The sequence below is a fragment of the Schistocerca piceifrons genome, chromosome X, assembly GCF_021461385.2.
Source record: "Schistocerca piceifrons isolate TAMUIC-IGC-003096 chromosome X, iqSchPice1.1, whole genome shotgun sequence".
Classification (NCBI taxonomy): domain Eukaryota; kingdom Metazoa; phylum Arthropoda; class Insecta; order Orthoptera; family Acrididae; genus Schistocerca; species Schistocerca piceifrons.
In genome coordinates, this window is record NC_060149.1 from 804021282 (window position 1) to 804042925 (window position 21644).

General features: G+C 44.0%; 1 protein-coding gene across 1 annotated transcript in view; it reads right to left on the minus strand.

Moving 5' to 3' along the window:
* The window catches only part of LOC124721825 (ITG-like peptide), an 87656-nt gene that overhangs the window by 35813 nt on the left and 30199 nt on the right, over positions 1 to 21644 (minus strand). The window contains exon 3 of the mRNA XM_047246947.1: positions 6482 to 6605. Coding sequence (XP_047102903.1) covers positions 6482 to 6605 — 124 coding nt within the window. The remainder of the gene's footprint in view (positions 1 to 6481; positions 6606 to 21644) is intronic.

A 21644-nucleotide genomic window follows, 5' to 3' on the forward strand; every position in this document is an offset into this window, starting at 1 on the left:
ATAAATATCAGAGAGAAACTTCCAATGATGATTGTTCTCCCATTTGGCAGATCTCAAAATATCAAAATATAACACCTTCATTGAAGCCAGCATATAGTTAACAATTTCACGAATTGTCATTCTCTAGGATTTGTGTGTGTCTTCTACTTATATTTAATACTTTTACTTTTATGATTACCTAGGTTTTGTAGCTAGTTCTTATCTCATATATAGCTACATTTTATGTACATATATCTCATAATTCCAACGTCAAAATATGTTGATAAAATATGAAAGTCAGCTTGGTACCAGAAAATGAGTTTTCCTCAGAGACCTAATCAGCTCGTTGTGGGCAGCACATATTGATAGTCTGCATGTAATAGCTGACGTACAAGATGGAAAACGTTGACTCAAGGGTCTTAAGATATTTCTACAAAAAGTCTTTTCCTGTCGACAGGAGACTGCTGCTACAACAGTCCCACAGCATAAGAATGGTGAACACACAACGCCGTACAAACTATTAATACCTCGCCTTTCCATGTAGCTATAGAATATAAGAAACGACATTCCAAACAATAACAAGGACATAACACACCAAACAATACGACACGGATATAAGAACACACTTACAGGTATTGAACAAGGGAAAGTATGAATATTCGCAATAAACAATGGAAAGACGACAATAACATGACACAGCAGGAAATATTGTGAAATAATAAACACACATAATATAAATGCACATGGAAATGTTAAATATCGGCCTTAAAACTAACGTACAGTATAACCTCGTTAGCGCGAACTCGAATAAGACGAACTCTTGGTTACTGCGAAAAAAAAAATATTGGTCTCGCCAGGAATACTTTAGTTCTTATGGTATGTTTTATCGGTTAACACGAATTTCGGTTAAGGCGAATTATGAACTCTGTTTCAGTTCCGAGCGTAATTAAATTTCACTGTAACACAAACTTCCGATCTTAAAGTATTCTAAAGCGTAATGTTATTTGCGAATTGAATGTAAGAAATGTAGTTACAAAGCTAATTATACTTATTGTTGAATCTTTTTTAACGTATTGTATGTCTGTAGCCGCGGTTATAACCTCAACAATCAGCGTATGCTGTACATTGTAAGACATTCAATAATGTGTGCAGCAGCATTTAGGAATGCACTCAGTGCCAGATTTGACAGGTTCTCTGTTAGTTGTAGCTGTATCAAGTTGGAATACTGAATACAAACTACAGTTACAACCGGTACCGCACCACGCGAAAATGGCAAAGAGGAAACAGACAGTTCTAAATGGACAGCTAAAGCTTAAGATTCTAGATGATGTGGACCGCGGTACCAAGGAAAACAGCTATTGCAGAGCAATTTGGAATACCTAAATCTGCTTTATTTCCGATTATTAAGAATCGTGAAATAATTATTACTGCTGTGGCATCAGGTTCTGGAAACAAATCTAAACGACTTCGTACCGCTAAGTATGGAGACATCGAGACGTTACTGCTACAATGGTTCAATCATATGCGTGCATCCAACATACCTTTAACTGGCCCTGTGATTCAGTCAAAAGCAAATGATATTGCTAAAGATAAGGGCATCGAAGACTTCCGTTGTTCTGCAGCTCGGTTGTATCGGTTCCAAAAGAGACACTCAATTTCATCTGTACAAATTTGTGGTGAAGCAAATAAAGTTGATGAAGAAAGTGCGAACAGCGGGTTGCATGAATTCAACCGAGTGAGGGAAAGGTATGCCTCGTGTGGTGTGTTTAACATGGATGAAACTGGATTTTTCTACAATCTTTTACCAAATCACACCCTGAGGATAAAAGATGATAAGCGTCACGGTGGAGCAAGAAGCAAACAACGTGTGACTGTTGTACTGTAATGCGGACGGCAGTGAGAAATTTTGTCCGTGGGTTATCGGTAAATCCGAGATACCACGTTGTTTTAAAAACATAAATATGGACACTTTACCTTGCATCTACTCTTACGACAAGAGAGGTTGGATCGGTGGCACATCATTTCGCAAGTGGCTTCTTCGTTTAAACAGTCGAATGATTGCTCAAAATAGACAAGTTCTTCTTACATTGGACAGATGTACTGCCCATAACGTTCATGATCTGAACCTATAAAAAATAAAGGTTCGGTTTTTTCCACCCAACGCCACAAGCCGCCTTCAGCCTTTAGACCAAGGCATAATCTCTCTCATAAAGAGAGCTTATCGTAAGTGACTTGTAAGAGCTGTAATTCGCGCAGCTGAAAACAATAGTGCAACCCCAAATTGGAATGTGCTTGACACAATAAAAGCCATCGCAGCAACCTGGAACTCAGTATCCCCACATCAAATAGGGGAGTGCTTTAACAGAGCTTGGAGACATAGCAACACTGATGGTTTCCACGAGTTAGAAGATTCCACTTCACCTGATGAATGGACAGTTCTGCAGGACGTGTCGAACCCTGGGAATAGTTATGAAGAATTCATTAGTGTAGACGATGATGTTGCCGTATGTGCCTGTGTGGAATTGGATGTGCCAAAAGCTGTAAACGAGGTGCAAGAAGGGCCATCAGAAGAACGTGAAGAGGGAGAGAATACAGATACCATTGCACGTACCCATCGGGTGACGTTTACAGTCTTGGACTGATTAGAACGGTTCGCTTCAACATCTGACGTCAGTGCTGGGTTTACGGAAGCTATCATTAAAATCGGTTGTGAAATTACGAAATATTATCGTCCCCATAAACATCAGCGAACAAAGACCGAATATTTTCCTAGAAGTAACGTACATGATTTGTGAGTATTTCGATTTTACAATCACTTTATAGTGTTATAAGTCTACAATAACGTGATTGATAGTGTAGTGTATTACACATTAGTGTACTGCTTGACATGTATACTTATTAAAATCTGAGTGTTTCACTTAACACGAATTTTTTTAACACTAACTCTGGATTTTGCGGTTCCTTCGGATTCGGGTTAACGAAGTTTAACTGTATTACATGCTTTCTCCCGAGACCGGTTAGGTCATTGACCCGCATGCACCAGTCTTTTCAGCCTTTGAGCGCTTAACCTAAAGGAGGAACAGTGCCACTGGCCGGTTAAGTCCTAATGACTTGCATGCACCAGCCTTAGGCGTAGCACTAAAAAAAAATATGGGGACATAAAAAAAGTGAACACAATAAAATCACTCAATGACAAGAAAATACACTTGGCACAAACAACAATGTCGGTGAATAAAGTTTGAAGGCACCAACAAGAATGTATCATATCGCAAAAAATCACACAGACACAATATATTCATAAGTATTTGATATGAAACAAAGTGAAAATTTTCAGGCATAGAATGACAGACATGGTATACACAGCACAATCATAATTTAAAAAATGGGCATGTCGTCATAAGTGATAAACTATCACTTTCATGTCATGTAAATTGTAAGCATATACGTACCACCTCACCCACAGATCCTTTGTCAGCTGTACCTCGTCTCGGATGTGGTCATCTAGGGATGTCCACATCAATAAGTTTGCATATGTTCGGCGCCTATATTCTGTGTGAGGCAAGCCACTCACACACTTCACCCTTCCCACCAGACTGATGCACAGCCACACCAATAGGGAATATCACATACCAAAGGGATAATGATAACTCTCACAACTCGACAACCTGGGTATGGATCATAAAAATTTGTCAGAGGAAGGAGAATGAAGATTAGAGTTTAACACCCTTACAACAAAGAGGTCGTTAGAGATGGAGCACATGCTGAGATTAGAGAAGCATTGCAGGGAAGTAAGATATATTCATTTCAAAGGAACCATCCATGTATTTGTCCTAAGCGATTTAGGCTCAGCACAGAAATGTAAATGTGGATGGCCAGACAGGGATTTGAACTTCTGTCCTCCCGAATGTGAGTCTAGTGTCTTGCCACTGCACTACCTCACTCGGTATATTCATCTGGGTATAGGCACATTCGTCATTTCATTAAGTATAACAGGGCTAGAAAACTAGTTCAACATTATTCCTCCACCTGAACATACGCACTTGAAATAATTTAGTGGTGGCATTAAAGAGTGTGAATGATGTTGCCCCACAACACTACAGTAGACAGACATACCTCATATTATGACTACAGAGACCATCCAAAGTATAAGTGTACCTTGAGAAATCTTTAGGCACTTAGAGCTACTCTCATTAAGTGTGGATATTAGTTTTTTGTAATGAAACAGTTGGCTGTAACTTAGTTGCGACATGAAGTCATGCAGCTGTTATGGAACCGTGTTGCAACATACGTTAAGTCTGCTAAAGCTTAAGTAGGTAGCCTTGGGTAAAGTCGTTCAGTGTGTGGAAGGTGTATTTACTACTCCAGTATAATAAGTTTCAGACATTGTCATTATCACATATCTGTAGAAAACAAAACAAAAAGATGTAGCTACAAATGAAATTAAAAGGAACTGCAAGGCGAAGAGAATCGGACTCACAAAAGATTGCAAAATATTTGAAGATACATAACCTGTAAGATAATGTTCCAGATAATGTTCCTCATAGACACTGTAGTTACATATTGTCACTAAGCTGTTTTTCAGTATGTGGCTCAAGTTGTATAACCGATCTAAAGTAATAAATTGAAATGAAATAAATATCAGAGGGAAACCTCATTTGGGATTATGGAAGGTTTTCAGGAGAAGGAGAATGGTGATTGTTGTTTAACATATTGACAACGATGATATTTTTGCAGATAGAGTAGATATTCGGTATAGGGAGACATGGCAAGGAAGTCCACTGTCTTACCGCTGTGCCACTTCGTGTTGTTGTTTTATCAGGTTGTGAGCACATTCGGCATGTTGTTGAGAAAAACAATGTGAGAAAATTAGTTCATGATGGTTTCTCCAGCTGAACACCCACACTTTGCTCCACAACACTATAGAAGACAGAGGTACTTCATATTATGATTACAGAGGCCGTCTAAATTAGAAGGGTCTCTTGTGAAAGCATTAGGCACTGATATCGACTCTCACTAATTGTGGATATTGGTTCTTCCTAATGAGACTATTGGCTATAAAACAGATGCGAAATGATGTCAGGAGGGAGTTATGGGACCATGTCTCCTATAGCATCTGCTCCCTCGACGCAGTTATATAGTTCACTTGAAGATTGTTTTTAAATGCCTCCCGAAGAACTGTTGAACACTGCTTGGTGCAAAGTCTGCAAAGTGAGCTCTGCGTACGTAACTGTAGGATTTTCTCGTAAGTTGGCGAAATAACTGGATACTGATTGCAATAGCATTATTTGAAATCACTGTCCATCCAAAATGAAAATCGTATACACAATTCGTTTGTTGGTCGTTTGTGTATGATTTTTTTACTCTGGGATCCTTTATTAACCGATGAGGTGCTAGATGTTTAAAGACAAGTTATGCCATTCCGCAAGAATTTGTTTAAGCAGTATGGTTGTTCGGAAGATCAAGGATACACTAACCAAGACGTATCAGAAAGATATTCCTTACTCTCACAGACTTTGCGTAATGATGATAGTGATGAAATCTGAAAAAAAGTCGATCAGATCTTGGAGGCATGCTTACAGTTGTTCTTCTCGCGTCAGTACCCGCCAGTGGGGAAGAAAAGGGAAAATGATATTGGTACACAATCGAGCCCTCCACTATTCTGCCTATGGGTTTCGTCTATTGTAGAGGTATATGTAGAAGCACAGAAACACAGCTGTAGTAAAATGTTAACTTGAGCTGGAATACAAAATGTAGGGTATAGGAGTACCTTTTTAAATGTTACATTAACGCTACGATTTTTCATCTTTTCGGACGAAGAACGTGCTTGATCGGTGTGATAAAGTACCGCAGAGTGTCAATGGAAAAGCTTCGATGAAGAATATTTAAAAGGAAAATTTGAAAACTGGTAAGAGGATTGCAATAGAAGATAACCTAAACTTGTCTCGATAGAAGCTGACAGGAATATTAATTTCGTTGTGGTATGGGATAGAGTATGGACTTACAATGGAGTTCTCGCTGCGATAACTTTTCTAGAGTATGCATTTCTTTCAGTGCCATCCGACATACAATTCCTTCTGCGGCTTCCTACACCGAGGACTGATGAAAAGTTGTCTCAGTGTTGCGAATGACAAATTGCCCTTAAGTCGCTATTTCTTGTGATAGAGAGACAACTATGAGAAGTTTATATGTGTGGTAGCGAGTGCTGTCACACATTGTCAGCCATGAACAATGGCGGTTGTTTGAGAAGTACCCTCAACTACCAGCATTGGTTACCATGTAGAATTGAAGTGACTACAAAAGAAAGTGACACTGCCACACATCAGTAAGACTTTCTTTACAGATACGGTTTTAGTTACACTGGACTAGTCTCGAATGTACTTAAGTCAGTGTGACGTCATGTCGTCTCAGTGCATATACAGACGAGAATCATTGTGGCAGCCTAGAGGGTGTCTACGGAAGCTACGAAAGTGATGAGACCAGCAGCAGTGAGTAATATACTCACTTCCATCTACGTCCACGCAGACTGTTCCCGGGCAGCAATGCTCGTTGGAAGTGCATTTTTTCCCGTAGCAGGGCTCCTCATCTTCCTGTAGCTCCTGGAAGACCTCCACCGGATTGTGAAACCTCTGAAACAGAAAAGAGTATTATTCACGTTGTTATTCATTGCATACTGTATTTCATGGACACGTAAGAGCATTACAAATGTGTTTTATGATTGTAAGAAATTGTAATAAGGGAATTATGCGAGGAAATGTATCCGTGAAGACAGTAGAGTATGTGCTATTAAGAAACGGTGCTTTGGAATTTCCAGATCAATGCACCCACCAGCTGTAACGCAGGGGATGCTCCTAGTTTCCCAAGGATTACATAAGAGGCAACTGACTCGTATGGTGTCTATGAGGATGAAAAAAATGCTGCAGCAATTCAGTATCTTAAACACGACAAACTCAGTGAGACGAGGTAAAGCAAAGACTCACGTATCGCAAAAAAGAGACCGCTCTTAAAATTCAAGCGCAAAACCTTCCAAGAGGAGTCGAGGAACATACATTGAGGTGAAAAAAAGACGTAGCATACCTCTTAATACCGTGTCGGACCTCATTTACCCGGCTTATTGTAGCAGCTCGACCTGGCATGGACTCAACAAGCCGTTGCAAGTCCCGTGCAGAAATATTGAGCTATGCTGCCTCTATAGCCGTCCATAACTGCGATAGTGTTGCCGGCGCAGGATTTTGTTCGAAATTGGCATCTCATTTATGTCCCATGGATGTTCGATGGGATTCATAACGGGTGACATGGGCGGCCAAATCATTCGCCCGAATTTACCAGAATATTCTTCAAACCAGTTACCAACTATTGTGGATGGGTGACATGGTTCCTTGTAATACACAAACGTTCCATTGTTGTTTATATACGATGGCTGTCCAGAAAGTAAGTTACGATTGATCGCGAAATGAAAATCACAGTGAAAATCAGAAATGTTTCATTTGTAACAGTTAGCTACACCTTTCAGCTACTTCTCTACGTAGTCGCCGTTCTGACTCAGACATTCGTCGTAGCGTTGTACCAACTTTCCAATACCCTCATCATAGAAGGCAGCCGCCATTGCTTTCCGCCAATTCTCTACGCTGGCCTAAAGCTCGTTGTCTGTGCCAAAATGTTGTCTTCATAACCAGCGGTTCGTTTGAGCAGAGATGAAACTCAGTGGGAGACAATTACGGGCTGTATTGTGGGTAACCAAACATTTCCAATTGAAACGATGCAGGAACATCTTCATTGCCCCTGCAGAATGAGGCTGAGAATTGTCTTGAAGAAGAAACCGCACGACTGTTATGTAATGTTCGTTGCATAGCTTCAGGGGAAAATTCTCACCAGACCCTCGTACTTGGCGGGAGACACTATTTTCTATAACATCTTTACGCACTCACTAAGAGCTCAGGAATGAAAAGAGCGACAAAATTCCAGCTAGAGTCATACTAGAGACACTGCCCAACACATCTTTGCAAAGCTTTATCGGATTTTCATAGTCGTTTCCATTTCGCGACCGATCGTAACTTTCTGGACAGCCTTCGTACATGAAATCCACGAGTCCGAACATAACAATTTCCAGTCAATGATGGGTGCAGTTGGGCCAGAGGACACAGTCCATTTCATGTAAACGCAGCCCACACCATTATGGAGTCACCACCAGATTGCACAGTGTCTTGTTGACAACCTGGGTCCATGGCTTCGTAGGGTCTGCGCCACACTTGAACCCTACCATCAGCTCTTACCTACCGAAATCGGGACTCACCTTACTAGACCCCGGTTTTCCAGTCGTCTAGCGTCCAACAACTAAAATCACGAGCCCAAGATCTGCAGACGATGTCGCGCTGTTAACAAAGGTACTCGCGTCGGTCGTCTGCTACCATAACCCATCAATGCCAAATTTCGCCGCACTGTCCTGACAATTGCGCTCGCCGTACGTCTCACATTGATTTCTGCGGTTGTTTCACGCAGTGTTGTTTGTGTGTTAGCGCTATGACTCTACCCAAACGCCACTGATCCCGGCCGTTAAAGTGTAGGCCGTCAGTTACTGCGTTGACCGCGGTGAGAGGTAATGCTTGAAATTTGGAATTGTCGGCACAGTCTTCATACTGTGGTTCTCGGAATATTTAATTCCCTAACGGTTTCCGAAATGGAATGTCCCATGCATCTAGCTACAACTACTAGTCCGCTTTAAGAGTGTGTTAACTCCCATCATGGGGTGATAATCGCGTTGCAAACGTTTTCACATGAACTACCTGAGTACAAATGACAGCTCCGCGAATGCACTGCCGTTTTATACCTTGTGTACGCGATTCTACCGCCATCGGTATATGTGTAACTCGGTATCCCATGTCTTTTGTCGCCACAGTGTAGGACTAGACTCCATCACACATAAGGAGGAATGCCAGAATTGGTATAATGAGTGAAGTTCGATCTCGCGCACAGCGGGACAGGCAACTGTTATTCTTGCCCTCCATCTGCGTGTGGAGTAAAAGATGGAGCAATGATACTGCTACCTTCCTAGCGTCTTGTCGTTGTGGTCTTCAGTCGTAATTCTGATTTGATGTAGCTGTCCACGCTAGTCTATTTTGTTTCACCCTCTTCATCTCGGCATGACTACTGCAACATAGATTCATCTGAACTTGCTTACTGTGCTCATGCCATGGTGTCTCGCTACAAATTTTATCAGCATCTTTCCATTATCAAGCAGACGAGTCCTTCATGCCGCAAAATGTGTTCAGTCAGCCGATCCTTTCTTTGAGTCAAGCTGTGCCACAAATTTCTACTTTCCTCATTTGCATTCAGTAACTCCTTACTTATTTTATCTTTTCGTTTAATCTTCAGCCTTCTCGTATAGCACCACGTTCCAATTGCTTCTATCCTCTTCTTGTTTGCGCTGTTTATCGATCACGCTTCGCTTTCATACAAAACTAAATTCCACACAAATTCGCCCAGAAAGACTGCCTAACATTTAAATTTTCATCCGATAATAACAAAAGTCTCTTTCTCAGAAACGCTGCCGGCCGCGGTGGTCTCGCGGTTACGGCGCTCAGTCCGGAACCGCGCGACTGCTACGGTCGCAGGTTCGAATCCTGCCTCGGGCATGGATGTGTGTGATGTCCTTAGGTTAGTTAGGTTTAAGTAGTTCTAAGTTCTAGGGGACTGATGACCACAGATGTTAAGTCCCATAGTGCTCAGAGCCATTCAGAAACGCTTTTCTTGCAAAAGCCAATCTGCATTTTGTATCCTCACAACATCGGCCATCGTCAGTTATCTTGTCACCCATATAACAAGACTCTTTTACTACTTTTGGTGTCTCATTTCGTAATCCAAATCTATCAACATCTGATTTTACTCGTCTAAATTCCATTACTTGCTCTTTACTCTTGATGGCGTTCATCACCTCTCTTCAAGACGTTATCCATTTCATTCAACTAATCTTCCAAGATCTTGCCGTTCCTGACAGTGTTACAGTGTCATCGGGAAACCTCAAGGTTTTTATTTCTTGCCTCTGAACTCTAAGTCCCTTCCAGATATCTCCTCTGTTTCCTTTAATGCTTGCTCAGTGTACTGATTTCAGAATACTGGGGAGAGGTTACAACACTGTCTTACTTCTTTCTCTTCTATCTGCGAAACGCTATTCAGAAAATTTAGAGGACTGGCATTTGAAATTGACTGCAGAGCGATTCACTGCCACCAACGTACGTTTAGCGCAACGACAGCGAAGATACAAGAAATTAGGTCTCGTACGGAGACATATAAACAGTCGTTTTTCCCAAGCTCTATTTACAAGCAGAACAGGAAAAGGAACGACTAGTAGTGGTACAAGGTACCCTCCGCCATGCACCATACGGTGCCTTGCGGAGAATGTATGTGGATATAAATGTAGATGTAGAACTACAGCTTTCTTATATCGTTCGACTCTCATAACTGCAGCCTCTTTCCTGTAAATGTAGAGAATCCTAAACTGAGCAATTTGAGATAATGAACTAATCGCCAGAGACGAATGTTTAGTTTCTTTTATAGGGACAAATATAGGGAAGGGAAAAAATTACAATATGAAGAAGGAGTTATGCTACATGAACGAAAGTTGGTAAGCATGTTTCTACTACTGAAAGATGATGTTTATTTAAATTTCGCCCCAGTCACATAAGAGTGGTGCTAGTAGCACCACTATGAGAATGCAAATCAAAAGTACTTTAAATACATGCTGTAAGGGTCGTGAGCGTTAGTCACCTTTGAGATTGGACGTGGTGAGTTGATGTTATTCAAGAATGTCTTTAAGGTAACAAAAACACCAATATCAACACCTCCTTGCATTTGAATGGGATCGTGTTACAGTGGAACGGGAAGCTGGATGTTCCTTCTGCGATACTGCAAAAAGACTTGGAAGGAATGTGGGCACTGTACATGATTGCTGGCAGTTGTGGTCATGGGGATGTACTGTCGGAAGAAGACCGGGCTTCGGACGGCCACGTGGCTCTACCGAGAGGGAAGCCGGCCCTGAGTGGCCGTGCGGTTCTAGGCGCTACAGCCTGGAGCCGAGCGACCGCTACGGTCGCAGGTTCGAATCCTGCCTCGGGCATGGCTGTGTGTGGTGTCCTTAGGTTAGTTAGGTTTAATTAGTTCTAAGTTCTAGGCGACTGATGACCTCAGAAGTTAAGTCGCATAGTGCTCAGAGCCATTTGGGAACCGAGAGGGAAGACCATCGTGTTCGGGGTTCGGCTCTGGTGCATTGTACTGCATCTGGACCAGCTGTTTGAGCAGCAGTTGGCACCACAGTGGTGACACAACGAATTATTATAAATAAGTTGCTTCAAGGACAGCTCCGAGCCAGATGCCCTGTAGCGGGCATTCCACTGACCCTAAACCACCTTCATTTGGGACTTCAGTGGTGTCAAGCGAGAGCTCACTGGAAGGCAGGATGCAGGGTGGATGAGGTCTGTTGTGTTTTCTAATGAAAGCTGGTTCTGCCTCGGTGCCAGCAACGGCCGTGTGTTCGTTAGAGGGAGACCAGTTGACGATCTGCAACAAAACTGTCTGCGTACTGTACCCACTCGACCTTTATACCTGGCCTGGGGTGCGATTTCGTATAACAGCAGGAGCACTTTCGTGGTCATCCCACGCACCCTGACTGCACATTTGTACGTCAATCAGGTGATTCGGCCTATTGTGGTACCATTCATGATCAGCATTTCAGGGGTATTTTCCAACAGGATAACGCTCACCCACATACCACTGTTGTAACCCAACACGCTCTACAGAGTGTCGACGTGTTACCTCGGCCTGCCCAATCGCCTGGTCTGTCTACAATCGAGCACATGTGGGTCATAGTCGGACGACATCTTTAGCGTCATCCACAAACAGTATTAACTGTGCCTGTACTCGCAGAACAGGTGCAACAGGCAGTGAACTTATCCCACGAACTTACATCCGGCACCTATGCAACACAAAGTATGCACGTTTGCGTGCTTGCATTCAACATTTTGGTGGTTACACTTGTTTAATGGATTATCTCTCGCTTACATTACCTTGTGATCTTTCAATGTTAATCACTTAAATATATTCGCCATTGTGTACTTAACACGTGGTAAACCGTTCAATGAAATTACATTTGTATCCCTATAAGGGTATGAAAATGGCTCAATCGGCCCCCTCGGGCCATTCTGTTTTTGAAATGTCATTATTCCGTGTAATCTGATAATGTTTATTTGTTTTCAACAGAAAGGGGTATGAGACCACTTAGCTTTCTAGATTTTTCTAGTTGCGGAAGAAAATTGTGCTTTACCCACCAATAAAGTTGAGAGAAGGCACTTGGTGTTATTCCTACTGTTCTGGATTCATAGCCACCGACAACAATACCGCCGCAATTCACAGATTTAACGTTGTAGCAGTTACATGTCAAACTTAAACCGGAAACGTTTGACTCAGCGTTTTAAGCGAGTAAAAAACACGGAATTAATAACAGAGCTTACGAACATAGCCTCCTGAATATAACGAATACAATGGGCTGGATTTACACTGTAGCACTTATGAAAATTATGTTGTTTTGCGCAATGGAGCGTAGCGATCCCTAAATAAGTCATTGTACGTGACGAAAAATAATGATTTTTAATTTTACAGAAAATTGTCGTCAGGGATAGGGATATAGTTTTGCTCATCGACAAGCGATGTATCAAAGAATGTGCAGGGAGAACGCGTCATAGTACCAATGTTGCAGTTACAACGGAAAATCATAGATTGTTCTTACACACTCGCGTAAGTATGGCCTACATAACCTTAATGAGATGTTTGAGCACTGTCAGCAACGTTTACTAAATCACACTGAACAGAGAACGAATTTGAGGGAAGGGCCCTCTCTGCGTCTTGCCCTTACTAGTCATAAAAGAAAAGGAATGATACAATTTAATCTCGTCGGAATCGAGGTCTTTAGGGAGAGGCTACAGATTATTTGTAATGGTTAAAATGTTGATCTCGTACGTGGTAAAAAGTTATCCCCCTGCTTACTGAAGAAGCTGTTGCGGCATTGGTCCAAAGTTAAACCATAAGGAACCTAAATTGCTATGATCGGACAAAGATTTGAAACTGTCTTCTCTAGGCTACGGGTCTAGTGGTTTAACCATTGCGCTAGGCCTGCCAACGGGAATAAGGAGAATTAGGCAAGTTACGTCCACGGGAGCTTACTGGCCATAATATCATAACCTCCCCTCCCTGTCTCATAGATGAGCATATTGGTGGCTTTGGATCACTACATATCTGGTACTGCTGACGTAAGCTATGTATGGCAGTTATGTGGCGTGTATGTGCCAGACGATTGAATGGAATCATCGCACTGACACGTAGATGCGTGACAGAACGGAGCTTTTGTGTTTGGACGTGCCCATGACCATACTGTATCTGAAGTTACCCGATTTACTAATATCAGCGTGGACTCTGCATCGCGTCTATAGTGAATGGTGTACCACCCCAATTCGTGTAACAAGCAAAACGAGCAGGGTACCACACCTTGTCAGTGACGATCGGCTTCAAACCCGACAGGAATTACTACTGCCAGCGAACGCAGGTCCATTTCAAACAGTTTACGAGCGGATTTTGTGGAGGGATATGCTTATAATGGACGTTAGGTGTCAGGTATCGTGCAGCGGCACATAAAGCTGCATGCCTTCAACGGGACAAGCAACACAGAAATAGGTCATTAGCCGACTAGAGGTACGTAGTGCACTTCAACGACGTGCGATTTTACCTCTTTTCAAATTGTGGTGTCATCGCCGGACACCACATTTGCTAGGTGGTAGCCTTTAAATCGGCCGCGGTCCGTTAGTATACGTCGGACCCGCATGTCGCCACTATCAGTGATTGCAGACCGAGCGCCGCTACACGGCTGGTCTAGAGAGAGACTCCCTAGCACTCGGCCCAGTTGTACAGCCGACTTTGCTATCGTTGGTTCACTGTCTACATACGCTCTCATTTGTCGACACGACAGTTTAGCATAGCCTTCAGCTACGTCATTTGCTACGACCTAGCAAGGCGCCATATTCTTCAAGAATGTTTTCTGAACAGATAATATTGTGACTCATGTACCGTCAAGAGCGACGTTCATCATTAATGGATTAAAGTTAAGTATCTCACTAATTACGTCCGCTTTCTGAATTCTAATTCCTTGTCATGTTCCAGACCTCACGTCAGTGTAGTCCTTCCCTCCTCACGCCAGCCTGCGTGAGCTAAACGCGTGCATTTCGGCCTCCAATAGTAACACGGTGTTGGCTCTTCTGCCAACACTACACAAATATTGCAAGGCGATGACTGCACAGGCAGTCCAATGAGACGTTTAACGCTATGCGCAGATGATACCTTGGTAGACTAATTTTTGTGCAGTGTACTCATGTACTGCCTTAAGTAATTAAGGACATGTGATCGTATGGTACTGAGTCCTCACCTGGGGAAGTTAGGCCGCCGAGGTGCAAGTCTTTATAGTTGACGCTACATTGATCGACTTGCGTATCGATGATGATGAAATGATGATGAGTACAACACAACTCCCAGTCCCCGAGCGGAGAAAATCTCCGACACGGCTGGGAATCGAACCCGGGCCCTCTGCATGGGAGTCACAGGCGCTGACCACACAGCTAAGGGGACAGACAGCAGCAGACAAAAATAGCAGATCAGGGACCAACAAAAAGCGGAACTTACAAAGTGGTACATATTTAATTAACACAGGTACAAAAGAAAAACTAATGTTTCAAACTAAAGTAGAAAAAAATCTCAAGAAAGTTTCGTATTTCGTGACGTCGCCACGTGTCGCAATAAGATATTTTTTCCGTCATGGCGTCAGACAACAGAGGTGTTAGATGTGTTCCTCATATTTGTTTCTATCCCGTGGCAAAGAGAGAAATAGCGCAGTGATTAACGTCGATCAGTTGTAGAATTTTGGAACACGTATTATGTTCGAGTATAATGACTTTTTTGGAGACTAGAAATCTACTCTGTAGGAATCAGCATGGGTTTCGAAAAAGACAGTCGTATGAAACCCATCTCGCGCTATTCGTCCACGAGACTCAGAGGGCCATAGACACGGGTTCACAGGTAGATGCCGTGTTTCTTGACTTCCGCAAGGCGTTCGATACAGTTCCCCACAGTCGTTTAATGAACAAAGTAAGAGCATATGGACTATCAGACCAATTGTGTGATTTGATTGCAGAGATCCTAGATAACAGAACGCAGCATGTCATTCTCAATGGAGAGAAGTCTTCCGAAGTAAGAGTGATTTCAGGTGTGCCGCAGGGGAGTGTCGTAGGACCGTTGCTATTCACAATATACATAAATGACCTTGTGGATGACATCGGAAGTTCACTGAGGCTTTTTGCGGATGATGCTGTGGTATATCGAGAGGTAGTAACAATGGAAAATTGTACTGAAATGCAGGAGGATCTGCAGCGAATTGACGCATGGTGCAGAGAATGGCAATTGAATCTCAATGTAGACAAGTGTAATGTGCTGCGGATACATAGAAAGATAGTTCCCTTATCATTTAGCTACAAAATAGCAGGTCAGCAACTGGAAGCAGTTAATTCCATAAATTATCTGGGAGTACGCGTTAGGAGTGATTTAAAATAGAATGATAATATAAAGTTGATCGTCGGTAAAGCAGATGCCAGACTGAGCTTCATTGGAAGAATCCTAAGGAAATGCAATCCGAAAACAAAGGAAGTAGGTTACAGTACGCTTGTTCGCCCACTGCTTGAATACTGCTCAGCAGTGTGGGATCCGTACCAGATAGGGTTGATAGAAGAGAGAGAGAAGATCCAACGGAGAGCAGCGCGCTTCGTTACAGGATCATTTAGTAATCGCGAAAGCGTTACGGAGATGATAGATAAACTCCAGTGGAAGACTCTGCAGGAGAGACGCTCAGTAGGTCGGTACGGGCTTTTGTTAAAGTTACGAGAGCATACCTTCACCGAAGAGTCAAGCAGTATATTGCTCCCTCCTACGTATATCTCGCGAAGAGACCATGAGGATAAAATCAGAGAGATTAGAGCCCACACAGAAGCATACCGACAATCCTTCTTTCCACGAACAATGCGAGACTGGAATAGAAGAGAGAACCGATAGAGGTACTCAAGGTACCCTCCGCCACACACCATCAGGTGGCTTGCGGAATATGGATGTAGATGTAGTAGATGTAGATGTAGATGACGTACTCGGGAGAAATTGCGTTCGTACTCGTGCACAAACTCACTGAGTTTGAACGAGATGGTGTGATAGGGCTACGAGAAGCTGGATAATCCTTTGTAGACACTGCAGAAAGACTTGGATGTAGGTACTGTACATGACTGGTCACGAGAATGTATAGTCTCGGGAAGACCAGCCTCCGGACGGCCACGAGGGGCGACCACTGTGTAAGGCGTGTGGCTCTGGTGCATCGTACTACATCTGCAGCAGCAACTTGAGCTACGGTTGGCATTACAGTGACACAATGCACTGTTACAAATCAATTACTTCAGGGACGACTCCGAGCCAGACGCCCTATAGCGTGCATTTCACTGACCCCAAACCATCGCATTGGTTCCCGTCAGATCACCGAAGTTAAGCGCTGGCGGGCAGGGCTAGTACGTGGATGGGTGACCATCCGGTCTGCCGAGCGCTGTTGGCAAGCGGGGTGCACTCAGCCCTTGGGAGGCAAACTGAGGAGCTACGTGATTGAAAAGTAGTGGCTCCGGTCTCGGAAACTGACATGCGGCCGGGAGCGCGGTATACTGACCACATGCCCCTCCTTGAAATACTAAGCACCTTTTTCCAAAGCTGTTTCACAGAGGAAGACCGCACTGCAGTTCCTTCTCTAAATCCTCGCACGAGCGAAAAAATGGCTGACATCGAAATAAGTGTCCAAGGAATAGAAAAGCAACTGAGAACACTCAACAGAGTCCACTGGACCTGGCGGGATACCAGTTCCATTCTACACAGATTACGCGAAAGAAGTTGCCCCCTTCTAACAGCCGTGTACCGCAAGTCTCTAGAGGAACGGAAAATTCCAAATGATTGGAAAAGAACACAGGCAGTCCCAGTCTTCAAGAAGGGTCGTCGAGCAGATGCGCAAAACTATAGACCTATATCTCTGACGTCGAACTGTTGTAGAATTTTAGAACATGCTTTTTGCTCGCGTATCATGTCGTTTCTGGAAACCCAGAATCTACTCTGTAGGAATCAACATGGATTCCGGAAACAGCGATCGTGAGAGACCCAACTCGCTTTATTTGTTCATGAGACCCACAAAATATTAGATACAGGCTCCTAGGTAGATGCTATTTTTCTTGACTTCCGGAAGGCGTTCGATACAGTTCCGCACTGTCGCCTGATAAACAAAGTAAGAGCCTACGGAATATCAGACCAGCTGTGTGGCTGGATTGAAGATTTTTTAGCAAACAGAACACAGCATTTTGTTCTCTATGGAGAGACGTCTACAGACGTTAAAGTAACCTCTGGCGTGCCACAGGGGAGTGTTATGGGACCATTGCTTTTCACAATATATATAAATGACCTAGTAGATAGTGTCGGAAGTTCCATGCGGCTTTTCGCGGATGATGCTGTAGTATACAGAGAGGTTGCAGCATTAGAAAATTGTAGCGAAATGCAGGAAGATATGCATCGGATAGGCACTTGGTGCAGGGAGTAGCAACTGACCTTAACATAGAGAAATGTAATGTATTGCGAATACATAGAAAGAAGGATCCTTTATTGTATGATTATATGATAGCGGAACAAACACTGGTAGCAGTTACTTCTGTAAAATATCTGGGAATATGCGTGCGGAACGATTTGAAGTGGAATGATCATATAAAATTAGTTGTTGATAAGGCGGGTGCCAGGTTGAGATTCGTTGGGAGAGTCCCTAGAAAATGTAGTCCATCAACAAAGGAGGTGGCTTACAAGACGCTCGTTCGACCTATACTTGAATATTGCTCATCAGTGTGGGATCCGTACCAGATCGGGTTGACGGAGGAGATAGAGGAGATCCAAAGAAAAGCGGCGCATTTCGTCACAGGGTTATTTGGTAAGCGTGATAGCGTTACGGAGATGTTTAGCAAACTCAAGTGGCAGACTCTGCAAGAGAGGCGCTCTGCAGCGCGGTGTAGCTTGCTGCCCAGGTTTCGAGAGGGTGCGTTTCTGGATGAGGTATCGAATATATTTCCTTCCCCTACTTATACCTCCCGAGGAGATCACGAATGTAAAATTAGAGAGATTCGAGTGCACACGGAGGCTTTCCGTCAGTCGTTCTTCCCGCGAACTATACGCGACTGGAACAGGAAAGGGAGGTGATGACAGTGGCACGTGAAGTGCCCTCCGCCACACACCGTTGGGTGGCTTGCGGAGTATAAATGTAGATGTAGATGTAGACATATCTGCATCCAGTGACGCCTGTGGTCTGAGGATGACACGGCGACCGGTCGGTACCGTTGGGCCTTCGTGCCCTCTTCCGGAGGAGTTAGTTAAACCATCGCATCTGCGACTTCAGTTGTGTAAAGCGAGAGCTCATTACAGGGCACGTTGGAAGTCCCTTGTATCTTCTGATGAAAGCTGGTTGCGCCTGGATTGTCGACATATTGCCTCGGCCTGCTCGATCACATGATCTGTGTGTAATCGAGCACATATCGGACATCATCGGATGAAAACTCCAGCGTCATCAACAAACAGCATTAACTGTCCTTGTATTGGCCGACCAAGTGCAACAGTCATGGATGTCTGTCCCACAAACTGACAGCCGGCACATTCACAACACAATACACGAACCTCTGCGTGCTTGCATTCAACATTCTGGCAGTTACACCGGTTACTAACGTACCAGCATTTCACATCTGCAATGGCTTACTCACTCTTACGTTAACCTGTGATCTTGCAGTGTTAATCACCTACAGGAATGTATTCCCGAAATTTCATTATTCTACATTAATTATATTTTGTGTTGAGATTTTTTTTCCATCAGTGTACACCCAAGAAAAGCGTTGCCTATGTGCAGCCGCATTTCATTACTGTCTGTCTTGCCGATGCGCAAAATATCGCACTTCTCATCTGTTTGATCGTAGTTTTCGTTTTATTGATGACACCTCTTGTTTGTTTTCGGGCTCAGCTGCTGGCGTTCGTACTGAAGACGACAGTAATCGTGATGTTTCTGGTGACGATTACTTTGCTGCTATTTTAGTACTGACCGAGAGAAGTCCGATGGCTTCACGTTGCACCTAGCAAGAATTTACAATCTTACTGAGAGAGGAGCGGATTCACGCTGTTTTATCAGTATGTTGCCATTGTCATTTCTTGATATGACAGTGTTCGATTTCAGGCTGTCGAGGGCGTTGACACTCTTGGAGCGAACGAGTCTACTGTGGAGCAGCTTCTTGCACAACACTGGACGTGCCTTTGAAGTAAGAAGTGCACAGGTCCAGTGTTCGCAAACCAACGAATAATTACGTTGGACCTTGGCCCGCCAAACGGCCGACTCTTTAGCATTATAATGGACTATGGCCCGCCAAACGGACGCTGCATCATCCTCTGCGTTGGCCATCGCGGCGCTACGGTGCCCATGTGACACCACAACTGCTGCTTTTAAAGTTGAAGCTGCTCTTTCTAACAGAGCCGAACCAATTGCTCCACTACCACACGGATACTTTAGTTTTTCTGAGACTGGACGCTGAATTTCGCTCACTACGCTTTTGTAACTGTAACTCACTCATACCCAACAGTCCCGTAAGTCCCATCAAGGTCACCTTAGACCACATAAAATGCAAAAAGAACCAACCTATTTGCTCGATTTGCCTGAGCAGGAGGAAGTGTGAAATATTCATACTTTGAGTCTGTACTGCAGGATATTGACACTAAGATAATCCTTCTGTTGATTATACAAATTGTCCCTAGCCCAAGGCATGTCCAAAACACTTGACCCTGCTTTTTTATTACCAGTAGAACCCGAGGTATGAGCACCGGAAAATCCAGTTTTTATGCACGACGTTTTAGAGCATATTAGGTACGCATGCTGTCACATGCTTGCCGATTAAGTATACGAATTTCCAAATTCACAGCTAGTTTTCGGGGAGTAGAGTGGAAGTGCCTTTCGTGAGGGCTTGCCACGTAGATGTGCTCCCGGGCTGGCCGCTAGCATGACAGCCAGGTAAATACACATATCCGTAGGCTGGCTGTACGTGCTGTCAACAAGAAATCCGGTATACACACATCAAAAAAAGTTTTGCATCACCTCGGTTCCGAGAGTTCCGAAACGTGTACAGAAAATTGGAATAGAGATCAATATAAACATCATTTCGCCCTTTTTATTGCTCATGAAAACCACACACTGCATGTTGTAACACCATACAGCGAGACCTTTAGAGGTTGTGATCCAGATTGCTGTACAGACCGGTACCTCTAATTCTCAGTAGAACGTCTTCTTGCATTTATGAATGCCTGTATGCGTCGTGGCATACTATCCACAAGTTCATCAAGGCACTGTTGGCCCAGATTGTCCCACTCCGCAAAAGCGATTCGGCGTAGATTCCTCAGAGTTGTTGTTGGGCCACGTCGTCCACAAACAGCCCTTATCAATCTATCCTAGGCATGTCCGATAGGGTTCATGCCTGGAGAACATGCTATCCACTCTAGCCGAGCGATGTCGTTATCACCGGCCGGAGTGGCCGTGCGGTTCTAGGCGCTACAGTCTGGAACCGCGGGACCGCTACGGTCGGAGGTTCGAATCCTGCCTCGGGCATGGATGTGTGTGATGTCCTTAGGTTAATTAGGTTTAAGTAGTTCTAGGGGACTGATCACCTCAGAAGTTGAGCCCCATAGCGCTCAGAGCTATTTGAACCATTTTTGATGTCGTTATCCTGCAGGAAGTCATTCACAGGATGTGCACAATGGGGGCGCGAATTGTTGTCCATCAAGACGAATGCCTAGCCAATATGCTGCCGATATAGTTGCACTATCGGTCGGAGGATGGCATTCACGTATCGTACAGCCGTTACGGCGGCTTCCATGACCACCAGTGGCGTACGTCGGCCCCACATCATGCCATCCCAAAACAGCAGGGAACCTCCTTCTTGCTGCACTCGCTGGGCAGTGTCTAAGGCGTTCAGCCTGACCGGGTTGCCTCCAAACTCGTCTTCGACGATTGTCTGGTTGAAGGCATATGCGACACTCATCTGTGATGATAACGTGATGCCAATCCTGAGCGGTCCATTCGGCATGTTGTTGAACCCATCTGTGCTGCGCTGCGTGGTGTCGTGATTGCAAAGATGGACATCGCCATGGACATAAGGTGTGAAGCTGCGCATCTTGCAGCCTATTGCACACAGTTTGATTCGTAACACGACGTCCTGTTGCTGCACGAAAAGCATTACTCAACATGGTGGCGTTGCTGTCAGGGTTCATCCGAGCCATAAACCCTAGGTAGCGGTCATCCACTGCAGTAGGAGCCCTTGGGCGGCCTGAGCGAGGCATGTCATCGACAGTTCCTGTCTCTCTGTATCTCCTCCATGTCCGAACAACATCGCTTTGGTTCACTCCGAGACGCCTGGACACTTCCCTTGTTGAGAGCCCTTGCTGGCACAAGCTAACAATGTGGACGCGATCGAACCGTGGTACTGACCGTCTACGCATGG